This window comes from Ornithorhynchus anatinus, chromosome 1, assembly GCF_004115215.2.
Source record: "Ornithorhynchus anatinus isolate Pmale09 chromosome 1, mOrnAna1.pri.v4, whole genome shotgun sequence".
In the NCBI taxonomy this organism is placed as follows: Eukaryota; Metazoa; Chordata; class Mammalia; order Monotremata; family Ornithorhynchidae; genus Ornithorhynchus; species Ornithorhynchus anatinus.
Window position 1 is genome coordinate 21,270,459 of NC_041728.1, and position 16,565 is coordinate 21,287,023.

The following is a 16,565-nucleotide window of genomic DNA, read 5'->3' on the forward strand; positions in this document are numbered from 1 at the left end:
GGCCGCTCCCGGGGTGGGAGGGGGAGGCGCGTGGCGGGGGCGGGGGGCGCGAGGCGGAGGCCGTTCCCGCCAAAGCCGCGGGGCGCGCGCCTGGGGTCGCCATCGCGGGGGAAGGGGGAGGAAGGAGGATGGGCCCGCTGCTCAACTGCATCGTGGCCGTGGCCAAGAACGGGGGCATCGGAAATAAAGGGGACCTGCCCTGGCCCGCGCTCAGGTACCAAGGGCTGCGGCGGGAGCGAGAGCGGGAGCGGGGCGGGGGGGCGTTGGCGCAACTTGTCAGCTGGGGGACTGTGGGCAAGTCCCTTCTCTGGGCCTCAGTCACCTCAGCTGGAAAAGGGGGATGAAGATGGGGGACCACCTCATCGCCTTGTAACCTCTCCAGCGCTCAGAACAGTGCTTGGCACAGAGTCAGCACTTAACAAATGCCATGATTATTATTATCAGCTGCGTGACTTGGGGCGAGTCACTTCCCTTCTCTGGGCCTCAGTGACCTCAGCTGTCAAATGGGAATGAAGCCTGGGAGCCCCACGGGGGACAGTCTCATTCTCTTGAATCCTCTCCAGTGCTTAGAACAGCGCTTGGCACACAGTAAGCACTTAAATGCCATTATTATTATTTTCAGCCCTGTGACTTTGGGCCAGTCACTTCCCTTCTCTGGGACTCAGTGACCCCCTCTGTCAAATGGGGATGCAGACGGGGAGCCCCACGGGGGACCACCTCATCGCCTTGAATCCTCTCCAGCGCTTAGAAAAGTGCCTGGCACCTAGTAAGCTCTTAAATGCCATTATCATTTTTATTATTATCAGCTGCGTGACTTTGGGTAAGTCACTTCCCTTCTCTGGGCCTCAGTGACCTCAGCTGTCAAATGGGGATGAAGACAGGGAGCCCCACGGGGGACAGTCTCATCCTCTTGAATCCTCTCCAGTGCTTAGAACAGCGCTTGGCACACAGTAAGCACTTAAATGCCATTATTATTATTATCAGCCCTGTGACTTTGGGCCAGTCACTTCCCTTCTCTGGGCCTCAGTGACCTCAGCTGTCAAATGGGGATGAAGCCTGGGAGCCCCACGGGGGACAACCTCATCGCCTTGAATCCTCTCCAGTGCTTAGAACAGCGCTTGGTACACAGTAAGCTGTTAAATGCCATTATTATTATTATCAGCTTTGTGACGTTGGGCAAGTCACTTCCCTTCTCTGGGCCTCAGTGACCCCCTCTGTCAAATGGGGATGCAGACGGGGAGCCCCACGGGGGACCACCTCATCACCTTGACTCCTCTCCAGTGCTTGGCACACAGTAAGCGCTTCACAAATGCCATCATTATTAAATACTGCATTTGCAATGTCAGCAAACATGGATCATGTGTTTCCTATGTCTCTCTGATTAGGAACGAATTCAGATATTTTCAGAAAATGACCACAACTCCAACAGTAAAAGGTAATACTGGATTTTTAATCTGAATTTTCCTAGACCTATTAGACTTGTTTTAGTGATTTATAAGATGGCCAGTCACTTAGTTTTCGATTGACCTATAAGGACACAAAGCTGGATCCCTTTACATCTGGTGTTTTATTATTTAGTACCAAACTTCCCTCCACAATTGCCCCAGTCACTGAATCCCACAGCTTGGCTGAGACCCAGCTCTCCCGCATCTTCAGTGCCTTCCGGAATTCCTTCCTCCTCTACCAACCAGCCCATGTTTAGACCGTGAGTCCGTCGTTGGGCAAAGATGGTCTCTATCTGTTGCCAAATTGTACATTCCAAGCACTTAGTACAGTGCTCCGCACATAGTAAGCGCTCAATAAATACTATTGAATGAATGAATGAATGTCCTGTCAACCCAACAGCTACCTATCAAACCTATGTTTATGGCATTTAGGTATATATCAATTTGTGGATACTACTTATTTTCTTATCCATCTTCCATACTCATTTAGCAACTGAATTTTTTTTTCCACCCAGTACTGTAAATAATTTATCTGCTATTTTATCAGATTGTAAACTCTGAGGGCAAGGACTGTGTCTTTTACTTATATTTGAATGCTCACTATGTGCAGAACAGTGCACTCCACACTTGAAGAGAAGCAGCATTGGCCTAGTGGCAAGAGGACGGGCTTGGGAGTCAGAGGACTTGGGTTCCAATCTCAGCACCTCCACTTGTCTGCTCTGTGACCTTGGGCAATTTACTTGATTTCTCTGTGCCCCAGTTACCTCATCTGTAAAAATGAGAGCGAATCTGTAAAAGTTAGGAAGTTACTTAACTTCTCTGTGCCCCACTTACCTCATCTGTAAAATGGGGATAAGACTGAGCTCCACGAGGGACAATCTGATTGCCTTGTATCTACCCCAGCGCTTAGAACAGTGCTGGGAACATAGTAAGCTCTTAACAAATACCTTAATTATTATTATAATTACAATACAACAGAATTAGCAGACATGCTCCCTGCCCATAATGAGCTAACAGTCTAATCTCCTAACTACTTAGTACAGCGCTCTGCACTCACTAATGATTTACACAGAGGCATTCCTCAAATGAAATATTTGCTTTAAGCTAAGACTGAGGCAGGGACTTGAGAGTTTACTCCCCGGCCAAAGCACCTGTTACTAGGTGGGACTAGAAGGAAAGTTCATTCCTGGCCAGGGTGAGAGATGTGAGGGCATGGGGCTCCATAAGACAGGAAAGGAAGTTGGGTTTTTAATCGGAAGCAGGAGGTTACCTCTTGGGAGACAACTGGGAAAGAACAGAATGTGGATGAGCCCGAAGGAGAGACTCCACCGCTTATAGTAATGTTTCTGAAGAATGCTGGAAGAGAAAACCCGTAGGAGTCACTGTAAGATAACTTTCTATACTGTCATTTCTCAAAATAGAAGTTTTTGAAATTTCAATGTGCAGGTAAACAAAATCTGGTGATAATGGGTAAGAAGACCTGGTTCTCCATTCCTGAGAAAAGTCGACCTTTGAAAGACAGAATTAATATAGTGCTCAGCAGAGAACTAAAGTAAGTGCCAAAATATGTTGTCTGCAAATTTTCCAGCGTTTGGATTGCTGAGGCAGTTTATTTACGTTCCTTCAACATATGTCAACCCAGAATACAGCAGGACCTAGTCTTACTATGCTCTTCATCTTAATTAACAGGATTTACTGATTACCTGCTGTGTTCAGTGATCTGCAGTAGGTCCTTGGGAAGCATAGGATAGAAGGCAAAGTCTCGCCCCTTGCCAGCAAGGGGCTTTGATACAAAAGTCACAACCCCCTTACAAGCCTGCATCTCCAAATGCCCTTGTCTATGGATAAAGTTGGCAGTGTGATCTCTTGTGGAGAAGGAGTTTACAATATTTAAGTCCTCCAAAGAGTTCTGTTCCTCCAGCTTCATTTACGCTCTGTTCCTTTCCTAGGCCTGTTGTTTTAAAATGAGCAAACTGTCACTGACTTGTAGAAACTTAAGTGAAATCAGTGATGATTTACTGAAGTTCTCCCAAGGTTTGCTACTATTTTATTTTGCTTTAACCATTTTCAAACTACATTATATAATTGATGGAAATAGGCCTCACAGAAAGATTGGTGTCGTTTCTTATATTGGTATATCTGCTTTTTTCCAGGGATTTCAAGATTACTTAAATCCATGTGTGTTTTTTTTCCTCACCTTAGAGAACCCCCACAAGGAGCTCATTATGTTGCCAAAAGTCTGGATGATGCTCTAAATCTTCTCCACCTCCCAGAACTAGCAAGTAAAGTGGATATGGTATGGATCATTGGAGGCAGCTCAGTTTATAAGGTATATGCAGATCTAAGATTGGTTAACGGGCACTCACTGATTCAGCCAAATAAGTTAATCACTTTGCTTCAGCTTTCCCGGTTGCAAAATTGGGAAAATACTGTCCTCTACCTACTTCATGGGTGTGGCGTGATGGATATGTGTGTAGTACTGGCTAAATTGGCTAAACTGTAGTACCGGCTATATGAAGGCGTCCCCGATGGTGACACTACAGATTGCTGGAGAAATAAAAATTAAGATGATAAATATGACAAGTTTGCACGTGAGCCTTTGATTTATTTGTGATTCAAAGGCACTTGTTTACAGCAGGCATCAAAATTAAGTCTGATGCACTGTATCAATGAATAAGGAGTCGTGGCACTTTGGCAGTAGCAGATCTACTGTGCACTTAATCAGCCACCCCAGAGCCCAGCCCTGTCTCTAAAAGCAGCTGTAGGGAAGAGAGTTCATGTGCCTGATTTGTCGGCTCCAGCACTCTCCTGCAGAGGATTCTTGACTCATGGGGCTCAATATCAACTTGGCCCACCCTTGGAGTTCAATTACAGCTCTTGCAGATAATGTTATTGGAGTAATGAAAAAGGAGTTTAAAATTTATAGCACACCAGCTCTGAGGCCTGTTTTTCAGGGAGAAAGGATAACACTCAATTGAGAAAGAAAATAAAGTGTGGGGATGGGGGAATATGACCCTTGATAATAGTTGGGCTAATCTGATGTTAGGCCCGATGTTTTTGTATATAAATTACAGTGTTCAGAATTTTTTTTAAAAAAAAGCAAGCCTGTTTTGGTCATTATGACTCAAGTAGGCCCAGAAATGTACTGTCTGAACCCACTAAAGAGAGAATGGGCCCATTTCAAGCCATCCCAAACCATGACCTCTCCTGCCCTAACTCTCATCCTTCCCAACCATCCCTTCTCTAAATCCGCCCCCTCCACTTGGGCCCCAGACCCTATCCATCCCTTCACACCTTACTAAAACATTTTCTCCCACCCTTTTTCCCTCCCTCAGTGCTATTTTTCACTGCTGCCTCTCCAATGGTACCTTCTCCTCCACTTTCAAACACACCCACAAACTTCCTGCCCTAAAAAAACTCCCTTGACCTCACTCCACTTCCAGCTATTGCCCCATTTTCCTCTTACCATTTCTCTCCAAACTCTTTGAGCGAGTTGTTTATTTCCACTGCCTCTACATCCTCTCCTCTGATTCCCTTCTAGACACCCTTCAGTCTGGCTTCCACACCCTCCATTGTTCTTTCCAAAGTCACCGATGACCTCTTCTTTACCTTGTCCAACAGGCTGTACTCCGTCCTAATTTTTCTCGACTTCTCAGATGGCTTTGACACTATGGATCACCCCCTTCAGGAAACAACCTCACACCTATCACCTTCACCTCCTGATTTCACCGACATCATCCTTTTCTGGTTTTCCTTCTCTGGCCGCTAATTTTTGGTCTTTCGCCGGCTTCCCCTCTGTCTCTCACCCCTTAACTACGTGAGTACCTTAAGGCCCAATACCAGGTCTGCTTCTCATCCCCATCTACACCCACTTCTTTGGGACTCTCATCCACTCTCATGGCTTCAACTACCATCTATACATCGATGACTCCCAAATCTATACATCTAACCTCTACCTCTCCCCCTCTGTGCAATCTCACATTTCCTTCTGCTTTCAGGATATAGGTGCCTGAATGTCCGAATCTCCACCACCTCAAACTTAACATGTCCGAAACCGAACTCCTCCCTTTCTCACCAACTTTCCCGTTACTGTAAACGCCCCCATCGTCTCTGTCATACAAACCCACAACTTTCGCATTATCATTGGCTCCTCTCTCCTGAAACACCACAAATTCAGTCTGTCCTCGAAATCCGTCTGTTCTGCCTTCATAGCATCTCTAGAATCCATCCCTTCCTCTCTATCCAAACTGCTCCCTCGCTGATTCAGGTACTCGTTAAATCCCATCTCGAATACTTGCTGACTTCTTGCCTCCAGCAACTCCCTCCTCCCGGCCATACTACACTCTGCTGCTTGGATTGTCTTTCTAAAAATATCGTTCTGTGCACATCTCCCCACTCCTCAAAATCCTTCAAAGGTTTCCCGTCCACCTCCACATCATACAGAAACTCCTCACCGTCAGATTCAAGTCATCCCGTCAGCTCTCCCCCTTACTTATCCGTGCTTCTCTTCCACTACAACCCAAGCCGCACACTTTGCTCCACTACCAGCCTCGCTCTCTCCTAACCTGCTGTCAAGCCCCATCTCACACTCTCCACCCATCTTCAAAGCCCTACTGAAATCCTATTTCTCCAGGAAGCCTTCCTGGTCTAAGCTCTCATCAGCACCCACCCCCATTTTCCCTCCCTATTACCTCTCACCTGCTCTCATCCGAGTATCGCAAGGTAAATAGTGTTCAGAGTCGCTCCCTCGGTCAAATAGCTCAGTGGCAGCAGGTTGTTTTCCTGAGGAGCACAGCGGCCCTGCTGAAGTCCCAAAACTCCAGGCCGTTTGGGCTTGTACCAAAGAGCAAGCATTTCCAGCTTAGGCTGGTGCTGGTCTGTGGGGCCTGTGGTGAGGCTAGGAGAGGAACATACCTGTGTTGGGCATGTTTGTGCCTTGCTACCACCATCCAGCTCTCTCCCGGCCAACCTTTTCCCTTGTTTCTGTAATCTGGATCAGAGGTCAAGGCCCCTGGGCCTGGCTCATTCCCTCCTGCCCCAGGCCACCATCCTGAGCTGCCACTCTGAAGTGACCAGGCCCGCTCCCTTTCATCTCGTGCTACTTAGCACTGCCAAGAGGACTTGGATCTCCAGCTCGCCCCTGCCCCCTTGACTGTTGAGCTTGTCTCACCCCCAGCTCGTTTCCCCCCCTCTCTTCTGGCCTCTTATGTTCCTTTACTGTCTGGACAGAGATGAGATCTAGTACTTACTATGATAGTAATCACCTTTCAATCAGAAATCCTTTGTCGTAAAACCAATGACAAATATTTCCTGTTTGCCAGACTGCAAGATGCCTTTTGTTGCCCCATCTTCCATAGCCACGGCAGCCTTTTTTTAATTGTATTTGGTAAATGCTTACGGTGTGCCAAGCACTATACTAAGCGCCCCTGTAGACCCAGGATAGTTGGGTTGGACACAGTCCCTGTCCCCAATGGAACTCAGTCTCAATCTCCATTTGACAGATGAGGTAACTGAGACACAGAGAAGTTAGGCGGCTTGCCCAAGGTCACACAGCAGATAAATGGCAGAGCCCAGATTAGAATACAGGTCCTCTGACTCCTGAGCCTCTGAATCTCATGCTCCCAGGGCTTCAAGTTGTGACCTCTTCCACATCAGAGGTGCCAGCTACAGCGGCAGAGAGAAGCACAGGGCCCTGGAGGTAGGGGATGTTTATAAAGTGCCCAGAGAACCATCATCTGGAATCCAGTCATGACCTGGAATGAGCAAGATTGGGATTTCAGCTTCCACAGCTCTGGGGCCGTTGCTCCCACTGCCCCTGTAGAAGGGGCACCTAAGATAGGTGACTCTTGTTTCTCTCCCCCTTGCCACATGTTTTAATGGTCCCTAAGTGCTTACTATGTGCCAGGCATTCGTTCGGTTGTATTAATTGAGTGCTTATTGTGTGCTAAGCACTTCGTAGAGTATACTATAAGAATAAACAGACATTCCCTGCCCACAATGACAAGCAGCATGGTGTGGTAGATAGAGCACAGGCCTGGGAGTCAGAAGGTCATGGGTTCTAATCCTGGCTCAGCCACCTGTCTGCTGTGTGACCTTGGGCAAGTCACTTCACTCCTCTGGGCCTCAGTTACCTCACGTGTAAAATGGGGATTGAGACTGTGAGCTCCACATGGGACAGGGACTGTGTCCAACCCAATTTGCTTGTATCCCCCCCAGCGCTTCGTACGGTGCCTGGCATACAGCAAGTGCTTAACATATACAACCATTATTATTTTTACAAGCCACAGTGCCAGCAAGGTTTCCCTCTAGATTGTAAGCTCATTGTGGGCAGGGAACATCTCTACCAACTCTATTGTACTCTCCCAAGCACTTAATCCAGTGCTCGGCACATAGCGCTCAATAAATACCATTGATCGATGATTCATCAGCTAAAGGAGATTCCTCCAGACTGCTTCTGTCAGTCAGTCGATCATATTTATTGAGCTCTTACTCTGTGCAGAGCACTGTACTAAGCTCTTGGGAGAGTACAGTACAACAGTAAACAGACATTCCCTGCTCTTGAGTTTACAGTCTAGATGGGGGAGGGAGACATTAATATAAATACATAAATTACAAATGTGTACATAAGTGTGGGGCTGGGAGGGGGGATGAATAAAGGGAGTAAGTCAGGGTGACACAGAAGGGAGTGGGAGAAAAGGAACAGAAGATTTAGTCAGGGAAGGCCTCTTGGAGGAGACATGCCTTCAATAAGACTTTGAACGGAGAGAGCGGAATTGTCTGTCGGACAATGTGAGGCTTTATTTACCACTGTCATTCAAATCCAGAAGAGTGTCCTCATAATGTAGGGATTATAACCAGAAGTCATTCCTTTTCTTTTTGAGGTAGCTTCTTTAAGATCAAAAACGTTTTGGCTTATTATGGATATGTATTTAGGAACAGTGATATGCCCTCTAGCATTTTTAGAAATTCCCAAGTGGTGGAATTGTTTCTGTAGAAGCTGTCATTTCCCCAGCAGCATTGACTGCTAAAAGCATCGGATTTATTTTGCATAAATAAGCTTCCAGAAGCTCTAGTTAGAGCATTCATTAATAATACATGGAAACATGAATCACCTCCAGGCCCTTGCTCTGTGTGTGGAGGAAGGAAGGAAGCAGTAGTAATAACTCCTAAGATAAATGTACCATACACAAATTTTGAAGATTTCCAATAAAAATACTGAAATCAAATCCTGCTTCAAGACCTACTAAACGTCTTAAGTAAGAAGAGTTCCAGATCACTATGGAAATATATTTTTGGACAATGACCAATCGGCACAGAAATGAGAATTGAAAATTGCAGTTGAACCTATTATTGTTCCAGATTACTTCCTTCCCAGAAGCATGCTAGAGAGCTAAGAAAATTGTAATAGAGGCTTCTCGAAAGTTAATTGTTCCAGAGTACGAAACGTGCTTCCAGAAGTAGCGTGGCTTAGTGGAAAGAGCATGGGCTTAGGGGTCAGAGGATGCATTTTCTATTTCCAGCCCCGCCACTTTTCTGCTGTGTGATCTTGGGCAAGCCACTTAACTTCTGTGCCTCAGTTACCTCATCTGTAAAATGGGGATTGAGACTGTGAGCCCCTCGTGGGACCACCTGTTTTACCTTTTTTCCCAGCGTTTAGAACAGTGCTTGGCATATAGTAAGTGCTTATCAAATACCATTGTCATTATTATTATGTTATCTGGAGATCTAGAAATTAGAATTGAGGTGTTCTGGAAATTGAACCTAAAACACTAGTAAAATGCCTGGGGTTGCAGTTTGAGAGTCTCAGCCCTCCTGGTATGTAATTGATCTAATACACAGCCGGATCTGAAATACACTTACTCTAGGTACAGGAGAACATAGACTGTAATCCCAAAATCTAATTAATTTTCATTCATTCATTCGATCATATTTTTTTGAGCACTTACTGTGTGCAGAGCACTGTACTGAGCACTTGGAATTAATTTCAGCTTCCTCCTCCACCAGACCTTTTATCACAGCAGCAAGTAGTAAATTTCTCTGCTTGTTCCTATTTACCCTTCTTAGAAGTGCTAACAAGCAGTGAGTTGGTTGGGGTGGGTGGAAACTTGAGCGCAGCCTGAGCCCTTTGCCATCAGCGCCTGCCTGCACAGGGACTCCGAGGCTTCATCTCATCTCAGCGATCAGCCAGTGGTATTTATTGAGCATTTACTGGGTTGGCAGACCATTGTACAAGCCACTTGGGAGAGCAAAATGAGTCATTAGATACAATCACTGCCCTCAAGGATCTTACAATCTAATGGGGGAGATGAACGTAATAATAATAATTGTGTCTGTTGAGGTGCTTACTATGTGCCTTCTACTGTTCTAAGCACTGGGGTGGATACAAGCAAATCAGGTTGGACACAGTCCCTGTCCCACATTCTTTCATTCATTTAAGTTTATTGAGCACTTACTGTGTGCAGAGCAATGTACTGAGCGCTTGGGAAAGTACACTACAATGATAAACAGTGACATTTCCTGTCCACAACGAGTTTACAGTCTAGGACTGACTGTCTTAATTTCCATTTTACAGATGAGGTAACTGAGGCACAGAGAAGTTTAAGTGACTTGCCCAAGGTCTCACAGCTGACAAGTGGCAGAACCAGGACTAGAAATCAGGTCCTTCCGACTGCCAGGTCCATGCTCTATGCACTGGGCCATGCTACCTGTCTATTACACAGTTAAACATAGGAGAAGCAACAGCATGTGTACATAAGTGCTGGGTAGGTGGAGAGAGTATTCAAGTCCTTGGGGGTCTGGACTTAAATTCATTCAATAGTAGTATTTTCATTCAATAGTATTTATTGAGCGCTTACTATGTGCAGAGCACTGTACTAAGCGCTTGGGATGAACAAGTCGGCAACAGATAGAGACAGTCCCTGCCGTTTGACGGGCTTACAGTCTAATCGGGGGAGACGGACAGACAAGAACAATGGCACTAAACAGCGTCAAGGGGAAGAACATCTCGTAAAAACAATGGTAACTAAATAGAATCAAGGCGATGTACAATTCATTAACAAAATAAATAGGGTAACGAAAATATATACAGTTGAGCGGACGGGTACAGTGCTGTGGGGATGGGAAGGGAGAGGTGGAGGAGCAGAGGGAAAAGGGGAAAATGAGGCTTTAGCTGCGGAGAGGTAAAGGGGGGATGGCAGAGGGAGTAGAGGGGGAAGAGGAGCTCAGTCTGGGAAGGCCTCTTGGAGGAGGTGATTAAATGCATGGTGCCACAGCAGGGAGAGAGACTGGAGATGAGTGGTGAGTCAGGGAAGGCTTCCTGGTGGAAAAAAAGCACTGCCCTTCATCACTGTGGCCAAATCCCACCTCTTTCCAGGAGCAGGAAATGAATAGAAAGTAGAAAGCATCATGCTGAGCATAGCTCACCACTCCTCTAAACTCCCGTGCCCCACATACATTGAGCCATACATTCCACCCTACATCGTAAGTATTGGTTTTAACATACTCAGCTCACTGACCATTACTTACCCTCACTCCCCTCCCACTACACCCCAGTTTGAGCACTTTATTCCTCATGCCAACCCACTCTCTTTGCCTCATTCTCATCTCCCCGCCAGCTTCTTATTCACACCCTCTGTTCTGCCTGGCATTCCCTCCCCCTTCACTTCTGGTAGGCCACTTATCTCCCCATCTTCTAGGCCCTTGTGAAATCACATTATCTCCAGGAGGCCTACCCTGATTAACTTTCCTTCCCACAGCCTGTTGCCTCCCCCAAACTGCCACTTCGGCGCATTTGCGTTAGCAAAGGACTTGGGTACTTATCCCTCTCCCCTGCCACTGCACATATATATTTGCATTCTATTGCTATTCCCTCTGGACCGTAAGTTCGTTATGGGCACGGCGTGTGCCTACCAACTCCGTTGTATTGTACTCTCTTAAGCACTTAGTACCACTCAGTAATTTATTTTACTGTAATTTATTTACTGTCTGTCTCTGCTGCTAGATTTATAAGATCCTTGAGGGCAGGAATTATGTATCTTCTTATACTCTCCCAAAACCACAGCACAATGTTCTGCTCAGTTCAGGTACTCAGTAAATCATATAGATTTTACGCTTTAGACCATTAGGGTGCACTAAGCTGTCCTGAGACTCCTCTCCAGGGACCACTTGTTTCTTGGGACTAACTGGTAATATTTGAATTTTCAGTGTTCAATCAGTCAATTGCACTTATTGTGTAGGGAACACTTTTCCAAAACCTTGGGAGAAGGCATTAGAATTAGTAGGTATAATCTCTACCTTCAAGGATTTTACAAGCTAATCTTTCTCTGTACAACTGCCAGATGCCCAGTACAGCATTCATTAAAGACACTGCATAAATAATTTTGATGGTTACTAGCAACATTTTTTTAGTTGTCTTTGTGATCTGGAACTGTCACCAAAGAGTCACAAAGTTGTGTGGAAAATCATTTTGCCTTGCTTACCACAGAGATTGTAACTGTTCCCATGTACAATTATTTTTTATTTCACTACCTCAGGCTATGGAAAGTAACTAATCCCTTTTTGCCTTGTTTTTCTAAAGGAAGCAATGGAGAAAGGAGGTCATCAGCGACTATTTGTGACTAGAATTTTGCAAGACTTTGAAAGTGACACATTTTTTCCAGAAATTGATTTAGAGAAATATAAACTTATTCCGGAGTAAGTATCATATATAGTTCTTCCCCTATTTGCCTCAGTTTCACAGTGTAAAAATACATATGCAGTTCAGACCAAGATTTTGGGTAACTACCAAGGTAATAAATATTGACATGCAAACATTTGGGATTAAAGCAAACTTTGAAAGAGATCCTTTTCTCACCCTGGCATTTTGGAGAAGGATCCTGAGAGTGCAGGCTCCTTTCAGGTAAGTTTATGGCCATTTGTCCCTCATGTCATGTTGCAATTTTGACACTGATTAATGGCACTGTGTTAGCTTTGGGTTCTAGACTTTCCACATGCTCTTTGCCCCCAGGCAACAGCATGGAGGATGTAAAAATTCATGATGCAGCTTTTCCTGGAATCTACTCATATGTCCTGTCTGTCCACTGAATCACTTCATTTGTCTTTCTCTTCCTAGAGGCAGAACAGGTATGACTAAATTAATTTGGTTTTCTACATATGCGCAGAACATTTCTGCATCCATCTGTTTTACACTGAAGCATTGTGAGGGTTTGTTAGGTTCTTTTTTTCAGCTGTGGTGTTCATTGAGCCCCTGCTTCAGAAAACTGCTGTGCAAAAATTCTGTTGCTTTTTGATTTCCTTTTTTCTGTTGCTTTTCTGACCTATTCTCTGTAATCCTTTTAATAAGTTTCATTCTCTTTCTTCACAATTGAAATATTTCTAAAATAAATATCCTGACTTTGGAATATTAATAAGCTATCTAGCACTTTTTTTTCTTGGTTGAGTATACCTGGGTATTTAAACTTGTCATAATTTGTAGTTAAACTTGAATTGTTTATGAGTATCATGGAGGTATAAGATAATACACGTTAATGATTTAATATGTTATCAATTACCCTCTCTCCCTAAAATGGTCATTTAATTGTGGTATTTGTTAAGCGCTTACTTTGTTCCAGGCACTATACTAAACGCTAAGGTAAATACAAGATAATAAGGTTGGACTCAACCTCTGTCTCACGTGGGGTTCACATCCTTATACCCCATTTGACAGTTGAGGAAACTCAGGTCCAGAGAAGTGAAATGACTTGCCCAAAGTCACAGAACAGACAAGTGGTGAAGCAGGGATTAGAACCCAGGTCATCTGACTCCCAGGCCCGTGCTCTTTCCATTAGGCCATGCTGCTTCTCATTCATTTATGAGAGTAACTTTCCAAAATGTGAAAATAATACAATTCATCCCAGAGTGGTTAATCAGTACCACTGATGATGATGACAATAATTTGACCAAAGTGCAAGTGCATTTTGGTTATTTCTACCCAATAATCTTAATTGTTGAAGACCATACTGACAAGATTTGATGGTCCATTTGAAATGCTTAGCTGTTGAATCAACACATGCATGGCTTTTACAGTCCCCTAATTTGAGAACTGAAGTAATTTTAGGAATGACTAAAATAACACCCCCTCCAAAAAGGAAACTGAATCTCCCAAAAGATTGTTCTAAATAATGAGAGTTAGTTTTGTTCTAATGTCCTATGGCAAAATCTTAGAAGAAATTATTCATTATCAATTAATCAATCAATGGTATTTATTGAGTGTTTACTGTGGGTAGAGCACTGTACAAAACAGAGTTGATAGGGTCCCTGCCCACAGCAAACTTACATGGAAGGATTGTAATTACAGGTAAATCCCTGAGGGATAAGTCTGACCTTTAAGATGAAGTTTTTCTTTTATCTCTGTTAACAGGTAGGGAGAACAATAATTGAGAAGATTTGGGATCAAGCTGGGTCGTGGGCAGAAATATTTAATAATTGTTCTGTTTTCAGAAAGCATAGCCTATTGGAAAAAAAGAAAGGAAATAAGTGAAGAAAAGCCATCAGCAATACTAGTTAAAGAAAACTAAATAATTTGTTTTTCACATTGAGCTAGGTTATTTCTTTTTTGGTTTTACTGCTGCTGGAGAAAAGCAGCCAACGTAATAGTCACTTCTAATAGTTATTGCTCATCTTTTTTTGAAATTTAGGTTTCATTTTTTTACCTTTCAAGCTGACAGCCTTAATACTGTCATACATAGGTCTGAATATTTTGCCAAGATAAAAATTAATATTTCGATGATTCATGCCAAGGAAGTTACAAGTAGAATTCTAAAAATTAAGGAAACAAAAAAATCTGAAATCCTATATCATTTGATCAGAGATTTAATGGTAATTCCAGGTACAGCTCATCATTTTTTGTGTTTTTCAGGTATCCTGGTGTTCCAGCTGACACCCAGGAAGAAAAGGGCATTCAGTACAGATTTGAAGTATACGAAAAGCATATTTAGTAGGTTCACAGACTGATTTACTTTTAAAAAAATAATTTTATATCATGTCAGTATAGAAATAAATGCTTGATGGATGTCAATTAACTTTTCACATAAGTACTTTTTCTCCACAAATCTTCAATTGATTAAAAGCTGTTCTTTTCTGCAACTTTTGGTTTTTTCTCGAAACAATCTGCTGCCCCATTTACTAGATTTTTTTGAGAATGTATTTGAAAAATGTAGTGTTCATTTCATTTATGTTAAGATTTGGGGAGATGAGAGGACATCAGTATTCCTTTTAATCTGGTACCATTTCTTATGAGATAGAAAGGGAATGTAGAGTGATCCTGGGGGTTTGAAGAGAAGGAAAAAGGGTGTGGTGAGGGCAACGCTTTCTTGTTTATTTTTTTAAGAATCTGCTGTGAAAGACACTTAAATGTCTGTCGTACCTGAATTCTGTTTCGTCGGAGGATTTCAGAAGAATGGAAAAAAAAGTAATTTATGACTTTTTAGGCAAAGAAGCTAAACTGCAGAGAAAAGTGATTTAAAAGGAAAATCATAAGCAATCTAACTCTTGACTCTATCACTGTTAACTTTACAATCAGAGCTACTCATGCTTCTTATACCTGAGATGATAGCTGTTCATCCTTCATTCAGAGATTATCGGAATTCTCACCTTTTCCCAAACTATTGTATTTCAAGAAGATTTCTTGGCATTAGTTAATCATTTATTGGTAGAAATTTTTTTTCTCTCCTGCTTCAGACCTCCTAGGCTAAACTAAGCTAGGAAGAAAAGATTACATAGTAAGATTTATTCTAGGACTGTTCTTTTTGCTTTGATGCTCACAGAGTTTGCATTCCGATAAAATCACACATCCTGTGCAGAAACCCCTGTAGCAAGTGACATTATTCCATCTGTATGATTGCTGATCTATTTTAAAAATAAAAATATATCAATTTCTTAACTGTGCACTGAAGTCATAAAAATATAGGAATGTGAAAGGCTAATCCCTGACAGTACAAGGTCACAAAAGCTATAACACATTCACAGGAAATCTTCTTTAAATAGTATATTTTCTATACATCGATATTTAAATTGAAACTTGCAGGTCCTTTACTTGGTACTTCTGACAGCTAAATTATACCTATTTAAGTTAAGAAATTATGAAGCCAATGATGCAATTAAGATACATGAACTATGGAAGAGGTTTCTTTTGGTTGGATGATGAAGGTAATCAGAAAAATCATTAGAAGATGGAACCTTCTAATCAATAAGGACATTCCAGGGGAGCAAATATATATAGACCCGTGGCCATTGGGAATAAATATACAGATTCTAATGAATGAAAATGATTGAGCCTGAAGAGGATTCAGCCCTAGACTGAGCAGGAAAAAGAAACATTTCAAGCTATTTGAAATTTTATCAATTTGGTGATAATTTATCTACTTTTTCTGCCTCAGGCCACCTGTTCTCAACCAGAAGTGTTGGTGCACATGGTCTCAGAGTTCCAACGTACTTTATAATAAACTAGCTAAATCTTTTTGGTTATTCTAGGGAAAAATAAAAGCATCATAACACCCTTATTATCTTATAGGTCAGATAATGTATTTGGAATGAAATTTAGAAAGAAAGGTGGTTGGAGGCCTGAGGAATGGATCAGAGGTGGGCAAGCTTGCAGTAATCAGGGAAGGGTTTTGTTCCTTGAGCCAAAAACTTTGGGCAAGCTGTGGGGTTTAGTGGATAGAGCACAGGCTTAGGAGTCGGGCAACTTGGGTTTTATTTCCAGCTTTGCCACTTGCCTACTGGGTAGCCTTGGGCAAGTCACAATGTCTTTGTGCTTCAGTTTCCTCAACTGTAATTAACTAATTTCCCCCTTTAGACTGTATCTTGTTGAAAGTAGGGAACATCTCTACCAACTCTGTTATATTGTACTCTCCCAGGCGCTTCTTACAGTGCTCTGCCCACAGTAAGCGCTCAGGAACCTGAGTGGTTGACTGATTATAAAATGGGGATTCAATACCTGTTCTCCCTTGTACTTAAGTCTGTGAGCCCCATGTGGGTCAGAACCTGATTGACTCATATCTACTTAAGGACTTAGGACAATGTTTGACATTCATTCATTCAATAGTATTTATTGAGCGCTGACTATGTGCACATAGTAAGTGC

At 43.1% G+C, this 16,565-nt stretch overlaps 1 protein-coding gene across 1 annotated transcript; it reads left to right on the top strand.

Annotated features, from left to right (window-relative positions):
* Positions 1-42: 42 nt before the first annotated feature.
* Positions 43-15,363, top strand: DHFR (dihydrofolate reductase). The gene is made up of 6 exons (XM_029059577.2): positions 43-214; positions 1,386-1,435; positions 2,892-2,997; positions 3,648-3,774; positions 12,022-12,137; positions 14,341-15,363. The coding sequence occupies exons 1-6, from the start codon at positions 129-131 to the stop codon at positions 14,417-14,419; spliced, it is 564 nt and encodes a 187-aa protein (XP_028915410.1). The 5' UTR covers positions 43-128; the 3' UTR covers positions 14,420-15,363.
* The last annotated feature ends 1,202 nt before the right edge of the window (positions 15,364-16,565 follow it).